This window comes from Sinocyclocheilus anshuiensis, unplaced genomic scaffold (genome assembly GCF_001515605.1).
Source record: "Sinocyclocheilus anshuiensis isolate Anshui unplaced genomic scaffold, SAMN03320099.WGS_v1.1 scaffold2668, whole genome shotgun sequence".
NCBI lineage: Eukaryota > Metazoa > Chordata > Actinopteri > Cypriniformes > Cyprinidae > Sinocyclocheilus > Sinocyclocheilus anshuiensis.
In genome coordinates this window covers 114363-133655 of record NW_015542734.1, presented here as the reverse complement: position 1 = coordinate 133655, position 19293 = coordinate 114363, and the positions used below count along the sequence as shown (strand labels likewise).

General features: G+C 43.6%; 2 protein-coding genes and 1 long non-coding RNA gene across 3 annotated transcripts in view; all 3 read right to left on the bottom strand.

The window, feature by feature from the left end:
• The window catches only part of ldlrb (low density lipoprotein receptor b), an 8723-nt gene extending 6466 nt beyond the window's left edge, over positions 1–2257 (bottom strand). Inside the window, exon 1 of the mRNA XM_016494272.1 lies at positions 2040–2257. Coding sequence (XP_016349758.1) covers positions 2040–2100 — 61 coding nt within the window. The 5' untranslated portion in view covers positions 2101–2257. The remainder of the gene's footprint in view (positions 1–2039) is intronic.
• A 2759-nt stretch (positions 2258–5016) lies between these two features.
• The window catches only part of smarca4b (SWI/SNF related BAF chromatin remodeling complex subunit ATPase 4b), a 20921-nt gene continuing 6644 nt past the window's right edge, over positions 5017–19293 (bottom strand). The window contains exons 13-28 of the mRNA XM_016494265.1: positions 18279–18389; positions 17955–18197; positions 17024–17137; positions 16843–16950; positions 11862–11948; positions 11728–11774; positions 11479–11645; positions 11058–11221; positions 10760–10987; positions 9729–9770; positions 9035–9390; positions 8527–8632; positions 8349–8450; positions 6790–6916; positions 6525–6661; positions 5017–6422 (exon numbers count right to left, since the gene is read on the bottom strand). Coding sequence (XP_016349751.1) covers positions 6384–6422; positions 6525–6661; positions 6790–6916; positions 8349–8450; positions 8527–8632; positions 9035–9390; positions 9729–9770; positions 10760–10987; positions 11058–11221; positions 11479–11645; positions 11728–11774; positions 11862–11948; positions 16843–16950; positions 17024–17137; positions 17955–18197; positions 18279–18389 — 2178 coding nt within the window. The 3' untranslated portion in view covers positions 5017–6383. The remainder of the gene's footprint in view (positions 6423–6524; positions 6662–6789; positions 6917–8348; positions 8451–8526; positions 8633–9034; positions 9391–9728; positions 9771–10759; positions 10988–11057; positions 11222–11478; positions 11646–11727; positions 11775–11861; positions 11949–16842; positions 16951–17023; positions 17138–17954; positions 18198–18278; positions 18390–19293) is intronic.
• LOC107694581 (uncharacterized) lies at positions 15857–16186 on the bottom strand. Its single transcript, XR_001634896.1, has 3 exons — positions 16105–16186; positions 15971–16017; positions 15857–15888 (listed from the first exon to the last, which is right to left on the bottom strand). It is a non-coding gene; the product is annotated as an uncharacterized LOC107694581 (long non-coding RNA).

The window sequence follows — 19293 nt, the reverse complement described above, 5'->3', positions numbered from 1 at the left end:
TATATATATATATATATATATATATATATATATATATATTTGTATGTATAGTGTTATTAAAGCTTTGGCAATGTAAAGATTCCTTTCACCGTGCCAATAAAGCTATTTGAATCTGGAGAACTACACTCCCTAAAACAGATCTCTCTCTCTCTCTCTCTCCCCATCTCTCCCTCTCACTAGGCTTGTTTGAGATGAGCAGAATCTGCGCAGAACCGATCACCGGTGATCACCGCGAGATGCATGCCGGTTAAAAGCAACAGAAATGAAATCATATCATGTTTATTAGCAACACAGCACGTGAGTGTGAATAACGCGATATCGGTCTTTGATCTCGTAGGTATCTGTTCACTTCGAGAGGTCAGATCTGTCCGTCTGACTGCGCTTACTTCACTGCAGCCGCCTTCATTTCAGGCGAGGCGCGTCTCAAACAAGTGAATTAAATGCAATATTTGTCAAATACACAGACATTTCAGAAACGTTTTCATGAGCAACAGAAACACTTTTTATATACTGCTTGTAAACTATTATGACTACAGTATAAACCTTTTACGGTTCTAAAAACACAGATTTGTGACCATTATTGGAATTGAAAAGGTTAGAATAAACCCGAAACACATGTGATTGTTGTCATGCGGTGAATCTGGCGTCACGTGGCGTCGGCGCCGTCTCAAGTCGGACAAAATTTGTAACTGGCATGCACTGCTTCAAGTCAGAATTTGATCGATCTGCGCAGCGCTGTGTTAAGTCGAATGCACCTTTTATGCTACCCGTCAGATTGTCCTACCAGGGTTTACTGCGCATGCGCACATCAATATTGCGTCCTTTTTCTCACACTGAACAACAATATTTATTGTATCTGCATTACTGTAAGGGTAGGTTTAGGGTTGGGGTAGGTGTAGACTTTAATAAAACAATCTAATAGGTAGAAAAAATTATTTATTGTTGGTTTCCTGTAGTTGTATCCCTTCTAGCCGCGAATATAACACATAATTACTGTATTTGCATTACTGTAAGTGTAGATTTAGGGTTGGAGTAGGTGTAGACATTAATAAACCATAATTTTACAGGTAGCATTTTTACCTGTTGTCGAATTGTACTACCCACTGTTTTAATGGGAGGTAGCAAAATCTGACAGGGCAGCACAAATCGACAGAACACCGGCTGCTCTCGAAGTATTGCGGTACTTTGATGCCACACGTGACAGTGACGTGGCGTCGGCGCCGGTGTAGTGCCAAATTATGCACCCCCTAGTATTGGTAGGTTTAGGAGTAGGTGTGGGGTTGGGATTAGGCAATCAGGTAACGACTTCAACGAGCGGGTGCATAATCTGGCAGGGGTGCAGAATTCGGTACAACTCTGGTGTTCTGACAAAATAATGCTACCTATCAGATTATGCTACCAACACTGTATTTATCCTACTGTAAGGGTAGGTTTAGGGTTGGGGTAGGTGTACATGTTAATAAAGCCTCACACCTTATTAATATCATGCTGGAAGCAAAATCTGATAGGTAGCACTTTTCGCTATCGAATTATGCCACCATCTGCTTTAATTGGAGGTAGCAAAATCTGACAGGGTAGCACAAATCGTCCGGTTCAAATCGGACAAAATTTGTAACCGGCATGCACTGCTTCAAGTCAGCCGCCGATCGGTCTGCGCAGCGCCGCATGAAGGCCACGCGCGATACAATCATAAAACACCGACACCGGATCTAATAAACATTTATATACACTGTATAACAGACCCCGAGATAAAAGCCCCAGACAGCGTCCGCCGTTGAATCACAGAGCAAAACAAGAACAGGAAGAGTTTGAACAACATCAGAAAATCCCAAGAAAGAACCCAGACAGCATCATAGTGATGGCCCAGATCCGGCCCACATCTGGCCCATGTGAAATCCATGCGGGCCAGATGGGGGCCGGATCTGGGCCGAAACTGTCTGCTGTCTGGGAAGAAACAAAGCACAGAAGAAATCGCAGAATTGTGAAACCAGGCTCATCACACATAGAGAAGCAGATCTTCATCATAAACCGACACTCACGGGTTCCGTGGACGCAGTGAAGCAGAAGAACCGAGCAGATGAAGCCGATCCGAATCTCCATCACCTGCGCCGTTCCGATCTATCACAGATATCGATATCAGTCACGGAGGCACTGCTCGCTGTTCAGCGTTTTCAATAGTTGAATATTATCAGAGGTCCACGAATCGCTGTGATGCTTGAGCGGACCGGTACCGCACTCCCGTGATCAGTGACAGGGCAGTTCTACCCTCTCGGGGCAAATCCCAGCCATTTGAATGAAGCCGGCGGGGGGCGTGGCTCTGCCAGTGGTGTGATATTTGAAATGAGGAACGTCAGCGCTGTGGGCGGAGCCTCGCGGTTAATTATCTTATCGTTATGACAGTTTACACACGGGGCGCTTCCTCGTGCAGATAAGAGCATGAATGAGACACAGAAGTATCCGAGCATCTGTTTAACTCTGTGAGAAGCGGGTTACACACCTGCTGAAAATACACATGCATGACAAACACACGCTGTGCTCCTTCATCGGGTTTTTTAAAGCTCATATCTAACATGGATAGTGGGCTAATATCATTTACATGAGGCCGGGGCTGATATAAGTCACAGAATATAAATCAAGCAGACTGAATGGTGCCTGAAACCCCCGAGTCCTTGAATCGGTCCCTCAGGGGCCAAAACGCCCCACACTGCTCTTACTGTGAAACCAGCTCACAAATACTCAGAATGTCCCTGTTCCTTCAAAATAAGAGATAAATATTGATCGCACTGTAACATTTCAAACTGAAGACAAAAATATTTCCCAGAAATGAGGATCAGACATGAATTTGTTTAAGCGGAATCATATTACATAGAATATAAAGCCTGAGATCATCTGCTATTTACAATATCATCAATAAAACAGTCAAAAAACTGAAACAGTGACGCCGTCAATTCAAGTCACCTTTATTTATATAGCGCTTTATACAGTACAGATTGTCAAGCAGCTTTACAGTGTTAAACAGGACAATAGTGTAGATAATGCAAGAGGACAATAGTAAACAGTCAGTTTATCAGTTAAAGTCAGTTCATTGTTGATTCAGTGATGTGATATTGTCTGTGCAATCAGTCAAGCGTCCCCAACTAAACAAGCCAAAGGCAACAGCGGCAAGAAACCAAAACTCTATCGCTGACAGAAATGGAGAAAAACCCTTGGGAGAAACCAGGCTCAGTCGGGGGCCAGACCAAACCAGCATAGTGTGGTTAATTCCAGGCTGCAGCACAGGTCAGATTGAGCAGAGGACTCGTCTGGTCATCCAGGTCTTGGCAGGGGATCTGTCTGTAGGGATCGTCCAGCTCACCCGGAGGGAACATGATTTGCATTGTATTTGTAGATGCAGGGAAATGATGTTTCCGAGCTCCGCAGGCCTCCATTAACAGATGAGTTACTCGCTGAATATCAGGAGCTCAGACTGAATGCCACACGTGGCATGCTTGTATTATTTTGCATATTTAAAATCACTCTTCAGTGCGGAGGAAAACTAGTTTGCAAATTTGATATCCTGAAAGTTAAAAACAATCGTATGCACCTTATAATGAACTGAATAGTGTTCAATATGGTTAAAGTGATGCGGAATCAGGCTTGTGAAGCAGAGAGGGAGTTTCACGAGGGTCAGACAGGTGTGTGAGAGAGAGACAGGACGATGACACACTCTCTGAACCATGAGTGGAATGTTGAAATGTCTGTTGGATGACTTCAGGAATGAGAGGAACCTCGCCTCAGAAGATCGTCCCTCACAAACAGTGTTTGTGAATCGACCTCAGACTGTTAATCATTACAGCAGAAACTTCTCTAGTTCAACAGGAACCTGCGATGGACACTTCAGCTTGATTTACACAAAGCAGACTCATGGAGAGCGTGACTGTGTTTGCAGAAGATCCTGAAGACCAATACAACTCTGCTATAGCTTTACAAACACCTTGCAGAATATGCAAAATGTTAATCATTTTAAAAGGGATCATGAAAACTGCTGAAAATTAAAATAAAAATAAGCTGCTTCACAACAGATGTTTACATTTACTTCACAAGACAATTCAGTTTATAAAATCTGTTCAAAATTGTACATACCCTTTAGCCGTAATACTGTGTCATTACCTGGATGATCCATGTCTGTTTTTGTTTTATGATAGCTGTTCATGAAAAATCCTCCAGCATCTTCTGCGTATTTGACCCCTTTCCAACACTGACCGAATGATTAGAGATCCATCTTTTCACACTGAGGACAATGAGGGACTCAAACACAACTATTACAGATGAAAACATTTACTGATGCTCCAGAAGAAGTGTTTAAAGTCATGAGTCCAAAACAGTGTGAATGGAGAGATACACACAAACTCATCATCATCATCGTGTCTTCAGAACATTTGTGACATGAGCAGCAGTAATGATATTAACTTCATCTGGCAACAAAAAAAAGTGGTGTAGTGGCTTTCCTAAAGTTTTTCTCTTCAGTGTTGTTGTGAGAGCAACGTTATCATCACATTCACTGTTTGTTTCAGATGTAAACAGTAAAGACTCCAAACAGTGTCACTTTTCCTCGAAATCTGCAGTGAACTCGCTAAAACTGTTCAAGAATGCCACCTAGTGGTTACTGTGCCATATTACACACAAAATCACTATTGCCTGGCAGATACACTCCAGTGTTTGTTGTACACACTAAGTGTGTTTGTCTGTTTCAGTAATACCTGTAAGGTCAAAATTTAATTCTAAACAGTGACATTCTAGAGGATTCTGTGCTTCAGAGTTTAATACAGCAGTTTGTGGAGGGTTTATTCTCGGTTCCAGCATTACAAGACGCCCATTTAGGAATGATTTATTAAGTCTGGCTGGCTTACACAAAACCCACACCTTCAGGATCAGCTGGAAAACCACCTGAGAACCAGACGAGCCCACATTAGGTCAGACTTTGAGCGTTTCACTGTATATCAGAGAAAATGCCATGGACAACTACAAACACAGACATGAGGTTGTGATGTTTATTGGGTTTCATCTAGCGAATGAAGATCTACACACAAAAACATACATTCACTACAGTAAGAGCACATGCCATTAAAGAGCCGCTAGAAACTTCAGGAATAATATGATTCATCTACTACAGTAACAGAGCAGATCAGCCGTCAAAACACCAGAAACAGAGTTATAGATATGATGATTTAACACAGGACTTCTCAGCTCCGGTCCTCCAGATCCACTTTAACTCCAGCTGTGGTCAGACTCACCTGGCTGTAGCTTTCTAGTGATCCTGAAGACCTTGGTTAGCTTGTTCAGGTGTGTTTGATTAGTGATGGAGCTGAAGAGAAAGCCTGTTTTAACGTGAATAAACACTCAGACGCACACAGGGCCGTTCTCTTCTAAAGCGTTCAGCAGTTACAAATCAACAGACATCATCCATTTTCAATCAGAGCTGGCGATTTCCAGCAATACGAGCGACAGAAACAGAGTTCAGCGTATTTCAGCGTTACACAAACGAGCAGCGACACGATTTAGGGACACGAGATGGAAGCAGACCGGGATCCGCTTCATAAAGCCGCTTTCTGTGAGAAAGCACTGTTCCCGTGTTTGCAGCGTCCCCGAGCGCAGGGGTTTGATTTCCATGATTTCCATGTCTCCTTAATCACACACACCTGATTCAGACCATCAGCTCATTAGTAGAGACTCCAAGACCTGCAATGGGTGTTGCACAGAGCAGAGGTGCGAAACGTGCAGTGCTGGGGGTCCAGGAGTGTGGTTGGGAACCGCTGAGTCAGCAGCAGCTTCTCGTGCGTCTGTCCTTTACTCGAGTTCTTCAGCGCAAGATGAGTGTTTCAGAGAGCTTCTGTCTGCAAAAACCCTCCAAACACTTTTCCTCAAGCGCATGTAAGCGTGAGCGTCAGGTCAGTGTGTTAACGGCCTTAAAACTGGTCTTTCACACACACACACACACAACCCGCTCGTACAACAAAACAACAATCATATGTTCGTATAACAGGCTGCTTCTAATCTATTACATCTACTGTACATGCTAATGTTCTCCTAATGACACACTAGTGCAATTAACTGACAGGTTACTGGGTTTATACTAGATCATTTGACAGACGATCACAAATATTGCTCTTCTAAAACAGCAACGTCTAATATTAAACGTTACAGAAACATGACGATATCTGAGGAGCATCTCGTCCAGGTCTGAAAACCTAAAAATCAAACAGCCACAGCATCTCAGTACAGGCAGAGATTCCTTCTTAATGATGAATGTGTGAACGAACGATTATTCTGGGTGCTGATGAAGGGATGATTGTGTTCTTCTACTGTATGGTGTGTTTGTATCTTTAATGGTTTGCTGTGGATCTTCATCCCTGCTCTTCCTCACTGGCGCTGTTGGACCGATCCTAAACAAACACCAGAGTCACAAACACACACATGATGAGACTAACTGTTCTGTGTGTGTGTTTGTGAGTGTGTGCATGCGTGTGTGAGTGTGTGTTTGTCACCTCCTCCTGATCCTCGTCTGTGTCGTCGTCACTAACGACAGGTTTCGCTCTTGTTCTCGCGGTTCTCCTGCGTCCTCTGCCGCGCTCTGCGCTTCTGTCCTTACGGCTCAGTTTAATCTTCACCTTCACAGACCGAGCTGCGCGCGCACACACATACATACATACATACATACATACATATACACACATGGTCAGTAGTTCATGGTCATGATCCAGCTAGTGGTTAGTTCACAAATAAATAACTTTGAATTTGAGTTTGACTGACTCTCTGAATCCGAGCCTTCGTCCTCTTCATCTTCTTCACTCTCCTCTCCGTCACTCTCCTCCTCTCTCTCGATCTTCTGACGCAGGCTGCTGAACACCGACTGCAGCACGATAGAGTCCTCATAGATCTGAAACACACACACAAAACACACACACACACACACAAAAAAGAGTAAATGCATCTGTAGGTTAGTGTGAGAGTGAGTGAGTGAATGTGTGTGTGTGTGAGAGAGAGAGCGTGTGTGTGAGAGAGAGAGCGTGTGTGAGAGAGAGAGAGAGCGTGTGTGTGTGTGTGAGAGAGAGAGAGAGCGTGTGTGAGAGAGAGAGCGTGTGTGAGAGAGAGAGAATTTTAACAATCCTTTATTACAAATATAATTCACCACACAATTAAATTACAATATTCATTTATAAAGAAAACAAACCCAACTCACAAATATGTAAAAGCCAAATCGCCTTCGAAAACAGAACACAAAGCCTCATTATAACACCAAATTTCTTCAAAAGAAGCAAGATCATCCATATGTTTATAATATTTAAAATCAATCAGTATTCTTGCTTGCACCATATTTGAAAACAATGTAACCACATTCTGTTCCAAATTTTGTTCCATCTTTTTCTTTCTACTTACATAGATAGCCAGTTTTGCTTGGCCTAAAACAAAATTCAGCAATTGACAAATAAATCTTTTCCTCATTACATATTTGAAACCAAAAATAAATAACACCATAGAAAAAGATTCATTACAATTCTTAAAAATGCTACCTACACACAAAAATAAAGGTTCCAGTCTAGCACAATTCGCAAATGTATGAAAGATGGTTTCTCTCTCAGTGCAAAAAGGACAACCAGCATCAATCTCAGGATTTATGATCGAAGTAAAAGCATTGACAGCTACAGCACCATGAAGGATTCTCCACTGTAAATCACCTGTTTTTTTAGTCAACGGTGGTTTATATAGTGCTCTCCACTCAGGCTTTTTATCCATATTCAACTTAAAAAAAACACGCCATGGAGTATCAATTTTCTTATTTAACATTTTTTTGTTAAAATTAATCACACAACACTTATACAAAACTTTCCCAGTGCTCGAAAAGAAGTCTACACACATGGAATCAACAACTTCAAAAAAGACTCCGGAAACCCCTTCTAGATTCAAAGAAAAAAACAAACAAGGAAAAGAGTCTGTAGGATTTGGGTTGCAGAGGCCATCACCATGCTCAGTCAGCAGAGTCCTTTCTGTTGCATTAAGAGTTGTTGACCATTTCACCAATATCTGTGCAACCAGACGCGTTGATCTAAAAACTTTAAATCGCATCATATGACCCCTTTAAGTATATGTAATCAAATTAGGTGAACAATCAAAAAGTCAAGTGTATTTGACATTTTGAGTTCTCCTCGCGTGGCATTAATGTTTATGGTGACTCATTGATTTACTTAATGACAATCAATTTATGGAAAATGCGAGAGAGAGAGAGAGAGTGTGTGTGTGTGTGTGTGAGAGAGCGAGTGTGAGTGAGTGAGTGTGAGAGGTGTGAGTGAGTGTGTGTGTGTGACTCTAACCAGTGATCCCTCCAGGTTGAAGGTCTGAGCGTTCTGGCACAGCAGCATCACGTCTCGCTCCAGATCATTGAGGCTGCGGTATCGATGGCTCCGGATGCGCTCCTGCTCACACACAGACGACAGCAGAATGAAGCCTGAGCTCACAGACGCTGACTGTGTTCATGATCCACTCGCTCACCTTGATCTTCCTGAAGTCCACAGGTTTGCGGATCAGCTCGTAGTACTCGGGCAGCTCCTTGCGTGACGGCAGCTGGATGAACACCTCGCTCAGCTGACGGCCGTTACTAACATTCAGAACATCACGACACAAACACACATCAGTAACGGAGGTTTAGTGAGGAATAATTCATACGCTCAGTGCCTCTAAACATCTCCTCTCCAGCTGACCTCCAAACCTTCACCGCTGTCTGTCTCTGACCAGAGCCTGAGAAAACATCTGCTATAACAGACCTGCAGGTAATCCAGGTCAAACTAGCACTCAATATCATGAACAACATCACCGTTCAGCTACTAGCGTCCGCATCAGCTGTAACACGACCAACCATGTTGTGTTCTGAGAGGGACATACACAAACCTGTTCATGAAGAACATCTGAAGACACAGAACACCTCCTGTCCTACTTGATCACGTCTCAGTGCTGGCTTCTACTTTTCTCAACCACTTTTGGAAATGACTCAGACACTCACTTCTCCTTATATTTAATAACAGCGTCCACAATCTTCTTCATCTTCTTGGTGAGCGGCGGAGGGTTTGGCGAAAGCTTCTCGGACGGCGGGCGACCTCGTTTTTTCTGTCTTTTGCCGTTGTCGTCTCTCTCTCGTCCCCCGCGAGCGCCTGAAGTGGACGGGATGGCGTCCGGATCCCGATCGCGCCTCCTCTTCCGAGACGTTTTCTTGTGGCGCACCTCCTCCTCGATCTCATCCAGGGTCCCGTCCTCGATCGCCTGAGAACAGAGGGATGCATCAGGAGCATGGTCAAACTCGTCCTCACTCCTGGCGATCATCTGATTTACGGTCTCATCGTCCGGCACCTCGTCCTCTTCCTGACGGAGAAACAGATGCAGACAAAAACAGCAAGCCATCAGAAGAGCTTTAGAAGCACAGAAAAAATCCATGACCACGTTTACATGAACACAGAAAATAAGTTCTTGATGCTTCACAATCCTAAAGTATTTACATGAAAAAACAACATTCTCTCGCTAAATCCTGGAGATGATCTTATTATTATTATTATTATTATTAGATCACCTTAACGTTATAACACTGTTATTATTAGTGTTCTCACGATACCAACATTTTGACTTGACTAGAACATCTCGATACTAGTACTGAACCGATACCATGACAAAAATTACAAAAAGAAAAGAAAGAAATCTCTCACTTGACCAGTGTTGCTGTCCTGCTTTTTGAGCATTTCCTCCCCCTTAAAACAAAACAAAACATCACATGCCAGTGTCACCACAGGCCTACAGTGAGCAAGTCATGACTGATACAGACGAGCCTGCAGTGTGTGGAGATCTGTGCAGGACTGGTTACTTAGCCGAGGGAAATATGACCAGAATATTACTCTACGCTAGGAGTCATTTTATTTCACAATAACAATTTATATCAGGATATAGTCATTTTTGTTATTAATAAGAAGAACATAGATGCAAGTAAAAACAAAAGGATTAATGCAATAAAACAAAGACACAAATGAAATAAACAGTGTTTTTAGGTACAGTAGGTCTGTTTAACAGTAGCATTCAAGAAAGAGATGACACAGAAATTGATCAAAATACAAAAGTAAAGCACTGCATAGTCTTCACTGTAGGAATGAAACATTCAAACATTTATCCTTATTAAAGCTAGTAAAGCTAGTCAAGATTAGTGAGTGATTTTTTTGATTAATATTGTAGAGACAGACAGCAGCAGGAATATTAGACTGCTGTCACGCACCCAATTTATTGATACACACGTTTTCTTTCTCAGCTGTTTAAAAGCGGAGTACCGTGATACCTTTTTAGTACCGGTATCGTGCAACACTAGTTATTATATGTATGCACAAATCCGGCCTCACAAACCCTTAAACGCATCCTTATAGTGATTCACTCTCACTTCTCTTTATGTAAGACGAATCTCCTCCAGAATGTGTGCTTTACGTCTCAAAGCTTTGTTTCTTAGAATCTCATTTGTATGGATGTGCTACAGCTGATATTCTGGATAATTATTCAGGATAATATCGTACGGCACCAGCCTCATTCGGACTTGACTTAAGCAGTTTACATGACGCAGTCGTTAATAAAACAAGAGCAAATTACACATATACACATATATATATATATATATACACAGTATATAATATTGGGATATTCTCATTCGCGTAAACGTGGTCAATGTAGAGACTAAACGAGACCGAATGAGAGTCCTGACCTCGTCCTGCTCCTCGTGCTCCAGAATGGCCTGCAGAAACGCTCGGCGCTCGTGACTCGACGACTTCTGGTCGAACATGCCGGCCTGGATCACCTTCTGGTCCACATTCAGCTTGTATTTAGCGGCCGCCAGGATCTTCTCCTCGACGCTGTTGATGGTACAGAGCCGCAGAACCCTCACCTCGTTCTGCTGTCCGATGCGGTGTGCTCGATCCTGCGCCTGGAGGTCCTGCAGACCGAGAGCATCAGAGGAGCCAGCTGAGGATGAGGATGAGGAGGATGAGGAGGATGAAGGGTACCTGATGAGGGTTCCAGTCGCTGTCAAATATGATGACGGTGTCTGCGCTCTGCAGATTGAGGCCCAGTCCACCCGCTCTGGTGCTCAGCAGGAATATGAAGCACTGAGAGGCCGGATCATTGAAGGTCTTCAGCAGCATCCCACGATCCTCTGCTTTAGTCGTGCCTAAAACACACAAACATAATTTCTAGCACTAGTCTTCTCTGAGTAACCGCTGCCAGCCACGATGATGGAGTCGGCCCGACCGGTTCCCACGTCTTTAACATATTCCTGAGTGTTGGGCAGTAACTAGTGTTACTAATATTAAGATTTCAGTAATCATATTACAGTTACCATCCATAAAACCCCTACTGATTATAATCATAATCCTGCTATACTTCACAAACACCACAAACTACAGACAAAGAGAAACACAAGCTCACCGTCCAGACGCAGGTATTTAAAGCTGCGGTAAGCGAAATAATCCTCCATTATGGTCATCAGGGACGTCATTTGGCAGAAGAGCAGCACTTTGTGATTGGACACTCGTAATTTGGGCAAAATACGATCCAGCACCTCAAACTTTCCCGAGGCGCGGAATAAATCAAGCCTGCAGGTCAGACGAGACGAAGGTTCAGTGCTGGAGACGTCTAATGTGTGTCAGATAATTCTACAGCATTTCTACTGCTCACCCCTGAACGATTCCTCCTGAGAAACCCAGATGCTCAGAAAACGACTCCTGAAAAGAAGCACATCACGTTCAGCGGCACAAGAAATGAAACGCGTTCATCAGATGACCAACACCACGACAGACACGCTAACACACCTCGATCTGCTGGAACATGTACGGATGATTACAGATCTTCCTCAGCTGCATGATGGTGTTCATCAGAGTCTTAGTGCCGCCTTTACCCTGAAACACACGTTCAAACGCACACCTTTACCCCGAGACATCCAACAGCACACAGACTGAACATGATCTCCAGAGAGCTCTTCTTGCTCACCTTCTTGTCCTTCTCTGAGCCGTCGGTCAGCAGCACTCCTTTGGCCTGCATGTGTCGGTACAGGACCCTCTGCAGCGCAGACATGTCACACTTGATCACGTACTCCACCTGCACACAGACACAAAACAGCACAATGCTTCATCTGTCCGAGGCGATGACAGACAGACTGCATCAGAATCACCTTCTCAGGCAGCTGCGCCTCCACTTCCTTCTTCAGCCGGCGCAACAGGAAGGGGCGGAGCACCTTGTGCAGGCGGCGGATGATCAGGATGGTCTCCTCCTCGTTCAGATCCACCTGAGAGACACATCAGTCACGTCTACTACTGCTCTTCATTTCCCAGCGTGTCTTGACGAGCAGAATCACACATTAAAGGCTCAGGATGGAATCACACTGGTTAGTTTATTTCATCACAATGATGTGAACATAGAAGTACATTTGAATTCATTTCACTACTTTGCTTAAAATGGTTGCTTCAAGATTCATGTCACTAAAGGGCAGCGCTAGCAACGCTACGGTCACCGGTTTGATTGGCAGGAAATGCATGAATTGATAAAAATCTATAATCTGACTGAATGCAATGTAAGTTGTTTTTTAATAAGATCGTCTGCCAAACGTGTGAATGTAAATGAAATGTCAGGTGACATCTTCAAGGATGATAACTATATGTTTATATAACTCTAAAGTTTTATTAATGGCTCTAATTATATTTGAATAGTGAAGTCCACACTAAAACGATAACTAGGATAATCAACCAATCAGAATCCACTCGACTTTAAAGAGCTCGAGCATTTAAAGCAGCAGACGACAAAACAGCAGCACGCTTAAAATAAACCGCGTTACTGACTGCTGGCGTGCATGATGACTGTTAGAATAGTTGTTATTACAGTTATAGTCCATTCCTGAGCGATGACTAACTTTAGCTTTTCTCTGTTCATTTTCTTGATAAATAATCAAGTTATAATGAATAAAAAAAAGTCTGATTCATCCTTATAAGAAAGAGGCTAACACACAAACACAAGCATGATTAGCATTCATGTTCATAATCAGTCTGTGTGTCTGTGATAACGGCTCGGTGTCAGAGATGTGCTCAGCACTAGTTAAACAGACGGACCTTCTCTCCGGTCATGGCGAAGGGAGCATTGAACCACTGCTCAAACGTGCTGCAGCTCTTGAAGATGGTGGGCAGCAGGAAGTTGAGCAGCGCCCAGAGCTCGGGCAGCTTGTTCTGCAGCGGCGTCCCGGTCAGAAGCACACGCCGCGGAGCCAGGTAATGCGTGTTCAACACCTGCGTCAGCTTACAGTGATGGTTCTTCATGCGATGGCCTTCGTCCACGATCATGTACTTCCAGCGAATCTGTGTCAGGTGACAGGATCTCATCAGCGCGTCTGACCGAGGTCAAAGGTCACAGGTGACCACACAGAGGCACACACATACCTTGGCCAGCACATGCTTGTCTTTGATGATGTATTCGTATGTAGTGATCAGCACGTTGAACTTGCCACTGCGCAGCTGTGGGATGAAGGCTCTTCTAGCAGCAGGAGATCCCTGAACACACGATCACATGATCAAACCAGCGCTTGGGTTTATGGGAGGACTACTAACAGAACAGGCTCACTACACTGAAAGGTCATCATGAAATTGACCATTTACTTCCTTAAAACATTTACATTTATTCAAAGCGACATAAGAAACATCATAAGGACTTAAGAGTTGCTGTATTTGCAGAACACAAGCACAATATAAACTAAAGTGACACTCCTGTCTTCAGTACAGCTGCTGACGTCATTTCATAATTGATGAGTTTTACAACATTAACAGTTATTTTCATGTTTACCTGTTGACATGATAAGCTAAGACTGATTCAGATTTACTCCAGATCATGCGTCTCTGTGTGTCGCTCACCTTATACGAGACTTTGACGACAGACGGCGCCCACTTATCAAACTCATAGACCCAGTTAGACAGAGTCCTGTCAGAGAAACAGTGTTCATCAAACAGACTCTCTGTGTGAACATACAGAAGTATGAAAGTTGATGTAAAAACAGGCTGCGACTGACGAGAGCGGTACGATGATGACGTAGGGTCCGTTCAGACGCTTGTTCTCCATCAGGTACGTGATGAGAGCGATGGTTTGGATGGTTTTGCCCAAACCCATCTCATCCGCCAGGATCCCGTTCAGATTGTTGTTATAGAGAGACACCAGCCACTCCAGACCCTTGATCTGTGGAGAAACAGTCAAAACGTCCCACGTTCAACATGTTGGGTTTGTTTCATCTGTCTGAAATCTCTTCGTTTGGATGGTTTTATAAGGATTGGATTGATTGCTGTTTGTGATCCCTAGAGCTCTCTTAGTTCTTTCTTAAAGGGATCGTGACATAAGAAATCAAGTTTTCCATGATCTTTTGGCATATGAGAGGTCTTTGTACCACTAAAACATCCTGCAAGTTTCATAGCTTAAAACCTCCTCCTCATTATAAACGAACCATTTATTTAATCGAGCTCCAAAAACGGCTCTTTGGATCCGAGGTGCAGGGTGACGTCATCTGTGTGCAGTCGTTTGCATAAACTCCGCCTCCAGAGCAGCACATTGGCGAATAGTCTTCTAAGCATAGGCACCGCCCACTGGCGTTCAGTCGCTAATGGCTAGCACTTGATCACGCTGAATGCTAGCGTCGCATCGTGTCAAATGCAAATAGAAATCAGGATCACTGCGCTATCTTGTCTGCACTGGATACAGTAAACAGATGCGGTTCTCTTTCTGACAGTCCAGCGCTCGAGTCTGTCATCAGGACTAATGCAGTGAAAGAACGCTCGCTTTGATGCGTTTGGTTTAAACAGCGTTCGCGTCTTTGTACAGATATCAGAAGTTTCCCCGCGTAAGGAACAAGTGGACAATGTATTTTTAATGGCGTCCCGGATCGTGTCGGAGCATTTTGTTTTGTAAACGAGGCACAGTGTCATGGAGAGTCACAAAGAAACATCTGTTGAAAGAGGAAGTGGTGCTAGATCTGCATCACAAACCATAAGTAAATAATTTCATAATGCTTTGTCTGGAAATGACCGTTTTATTTTGATCATGTTGTAAAAACACTCACATGCAATAGCAAGGGTGCATTGATTAGCCCTGTGTTCCATTTGCAAGGGCTCATCCCTACGCCCTATTTACCCTCCGGAGTGAGAGCTTCGAAGGGCTGAAGGGTGTAGGGAGCCAAACAAATGTTTCTTGAAGTGCCCTTCTGCGTCATCATCACTTGCCCACATGGAGGCGCCGTCATCACGCAAAGAATCTACGCAAAGGATCATGGGAGCCCGAAGTGTACATCAGTTGTACCCTTCGAAATCCTTCATTCCGAAGGGCCCTTTGAAGTGGCCAGTTTTGAGCACTTCGGTTTGGAACGACCCTTCAATATGGAGGCCATGATTGTTTTCACCCCGAAGTGCTCTTCGGAGGGCGATATATCCCATTTGGAACGCACCGACTGTTTCCTATGCAGTGACGTTAGCCAATCACAACAGTGTCTGATTACTGAGAAGCCTTAAAGAACTGCCCCTTAAAACAGATCGTTTTAGACAGAGGGTCAAAATGAGGGTTTAAAATGATCATTTTTACACATTTATTTGTTTTGTTTTTTTTGTGGAAAAAATTAACTTTATTAACATTATATTAAACCTCAATGAACATATTAAAATAATTAAAAAATCCCGGCGGTAAGCGAAATAATCCTCCATTATGGTCGTCATTTGGCTCATTTGGCAGAAGAGCAGCACTTTGTGATTGGACACTCGTAATTTGGGCAAAATACGATCAAACTTTCCAAACTTTCCCGAGGCGCGGAATAAATCAAGCCTGCAGGTCAGACGAGACGAAGGTTCAGTGCTGGAGACGTCTAATGTGTGTCAGATAATTCTACAGCATTTCTACTGCTCACCCCTGAACGATTCCTCCTGAGAAACCCAGATGCTCAGAAAACGACTCCTGAAAAGCAGCACATCACGTTCAGCGGCACAAGAAATGAAACACGTTCATCCGATGACCAACACCACGACAGACACACTAACACACCTCGATCTGCTGGAACATGTACGGATGATTACAGATCTTCCTCAGCTGCATGATGGTGTTCATCAGAGTCTTAGTGCCGCCTTTACCCACCACACACACACACACACACACACACACACACACACTCATAATCACACATGCATTAACCCTGAAACACACACTCATAATCACACACACATTAACCCTGAAAAACACACACACACACACTCATAATCACACACGCATTAACCCTGAAACACACAAACTCATAATCACACACACACATTAACCCTGAAACACACACACACACATAATCACACACGCATTAACCCTGAAACACACACACTCATAATCTCACACACATTAACCCTGAAACACACTCATAATCACACACACATTAACCGTGAAACACACACTCATAATCACACACACATTAACCCTGAAACACACACACACACACACACACACACACACACACACACACACACACACACACACACACACACACACACACACCCCCAAACACACACACACACACACACACACACACACACACACACACACATTAACCCTGAAACACACACACACTCATAATCACACACACATTTACCCTGAAACACACACTCATAATCACACACTCACTCACATACACACATTAACCCTGAAACACAACCCTGAAACACACACACACGCTCATAATCACACACTCACTCACATACACACATTTACCCTGAAACACACACACTGTCTCTTGCTCACCTTCTTGTCCTTCTCTGAGCCGTCGGTCAGCAGCACTCCTTTGGCCTGCATGTGTCGGTACAGGACCCTCTGCAGCGCAGACATGTCACACTTGATCACGTACTCCACCTGCACACAGACACAAAACAGCACAATGCTTCATCTGTCCGAGGCGATGACAGACAGACTGCATCAGAATCACCTTCTCAGGCAGCTGCGCCTCCACTTCCTTCTTCAGCCGGCGCAACAGGAAGGGGCGGAGCACCTTGTGCAGGCGGCGGATGATCAGGATGGTCTCCTCCTCGTTCAGATCCACCTGAGAGACACATCAGTCACGTCTACTACTGCTCTTCATTTCCCAGCGTGTCTTGACGAGCAGAATCACACATTAAAGGCTCAGGATGGAATCACACTGGTTAGTTTATTTCATCACAATGATGTGAACATAGAAGTACATTTGAATTCATTTCACTACTTTGCTTAAAATGGTTGCTTCAAGATTCATGTCACTAAAGGGCAGCGCTAGCAACGCTACGGTCACCGGTTTGATTGGCAGGAAATGCATGAATTGATAAAAATCTATAATCTGACTGAATGCAATGTAAGTTGTTTTTTAATAAGATCGTCTGCCAAACGTGTGAATGTAAATGAAATGTCAGGTGACATCTTCAAGGATGATAACTATATGTTTATATAACTCTAAAGTTTTATTAATGGCTCTAATTATATTTGAATAGTGAAGTCCACACTAAAACGATAACTAGGATAATCAACCAATCAGAATCCACTCGACTTTAAAGAGCTCGAGCATTTAAAGCAGCAGACGACAAAACAGCAGCACGCTTAAAATAAACCGCGTTACTGACTGCTGGCGTGCATGATGACTGTTAGAATAGTTGTTATTACAGTTATAGTCCATTCCTGAGCGATGACTAACTTTAGCTTTTCTCTGTTCATTTTCTTGATAAATAATCAAGTTATAATGAATAAAAAAAAGTCTGATTCATCCTTATAAGAAAGAGGCTAACACACAAACACAAGCATGATTAGCATTCATGTTCATAATCAGTCTGTGTGTCTGTGATAACGGCTCGGTGTCAGAGATGTGCTCAGCACTAGTTAAACAGACGGACCTTCTCTCCGGTCATGGCGAAGGGAGCATTGAACCACTGCTCAAACGTGCTGCAGCTCTTGAAGATGGTGGGCAGCAGGAAGTTGAGCAGCGCCCAGAGCTCGGGCAGCTTGTTCTGCAGCGGCGTCCCGGTCAGAAGCACACGCCGCGGAGCCAGGTAATGCGTGTTCAACACCTGCGTCAGCTTACAGTGATGGTTCTTCATGCGATGGCCTTCGTCCACGATCATGTACTTCCAGCGAATCTGTGTCAGGTGACAGGATCTCATCAGCGCGTCTGACCGAGGTCAAAGGTCACAGGTGACCACACAGAGGCACACACATACCTTGGCCAGCACATGCTTGTCTTTGATGATGTATTCGTATGTAGTGATCAGCACGTTGAACTTGCCACTGCGCAGCTGTGGGATGAAGGCTCTTCTAGCAGCAGGAGATCCCTGAACACACACGATCACACGATCAAACCAGCGCTTGGGTTTATGGGAGGATATGAGATCAGCTGTACTACACTACTGACTACACTCAAACTGCTTGAAACTTGTCTCAGACGGCCACCGGGACAAGACCACAGGAATCAGATGAGTCCTCTGCACAATCTGACTTTGCTGCAGCCTGGAATTGAACTGCTGGTTTTTGTCTGGCCAGAGGAGAACTGGACTCCCGACTAAGCCTGGTTTCTCCATTCTGTCACCGATGGAGTTTTGGTTCCTTGCCGCTGTCGCCTCTGGCTTGCTTAGTTGGGGACACTTCATTTCCAGCGATATCATCGACTTGATTGCACAGATACTATTGAAACTGAACTGAGCTGGATGATGACATCACTGAATTCAATGATGAACTGCCTTTAACTGAAAATTGAGTGTTTACTATTGTCACTTTGCAATATTGACACACTATTTTCCTAATGAATGCTGTACAGTTGCTTTGACACAATCTGTATTGTTAAAAGCGCTATATAAATAAAGGTGACTTGACTTGACTTGACTGCTTAAAGTCGCTGTGAAATTGACCATTGACTTCCTTAAAACATTTGCATTTGTTCAAAGTGACTCAAATACGTGACAATATGGGAGCACAAAACCAGTGTTCAAAATGAAGATTTATGCATCATCTGAAAGCTGAATAAATAATCTTTCCATTGATGTATGGTTTGTTAGGATAGGACAATATTGAGAAAATCGCCTTTAAAGTTGTCCAAATGAAGTTCTTAGCAATGCATATATATTTTTGATATATTTACGGTAGGAAATTTACAAAATATCTTTATGGAACATGATCTTTACTTAATATCCTAATGATTTTTGGCATAAAAGAAAAATGGATAATTTTGACCCATACAAT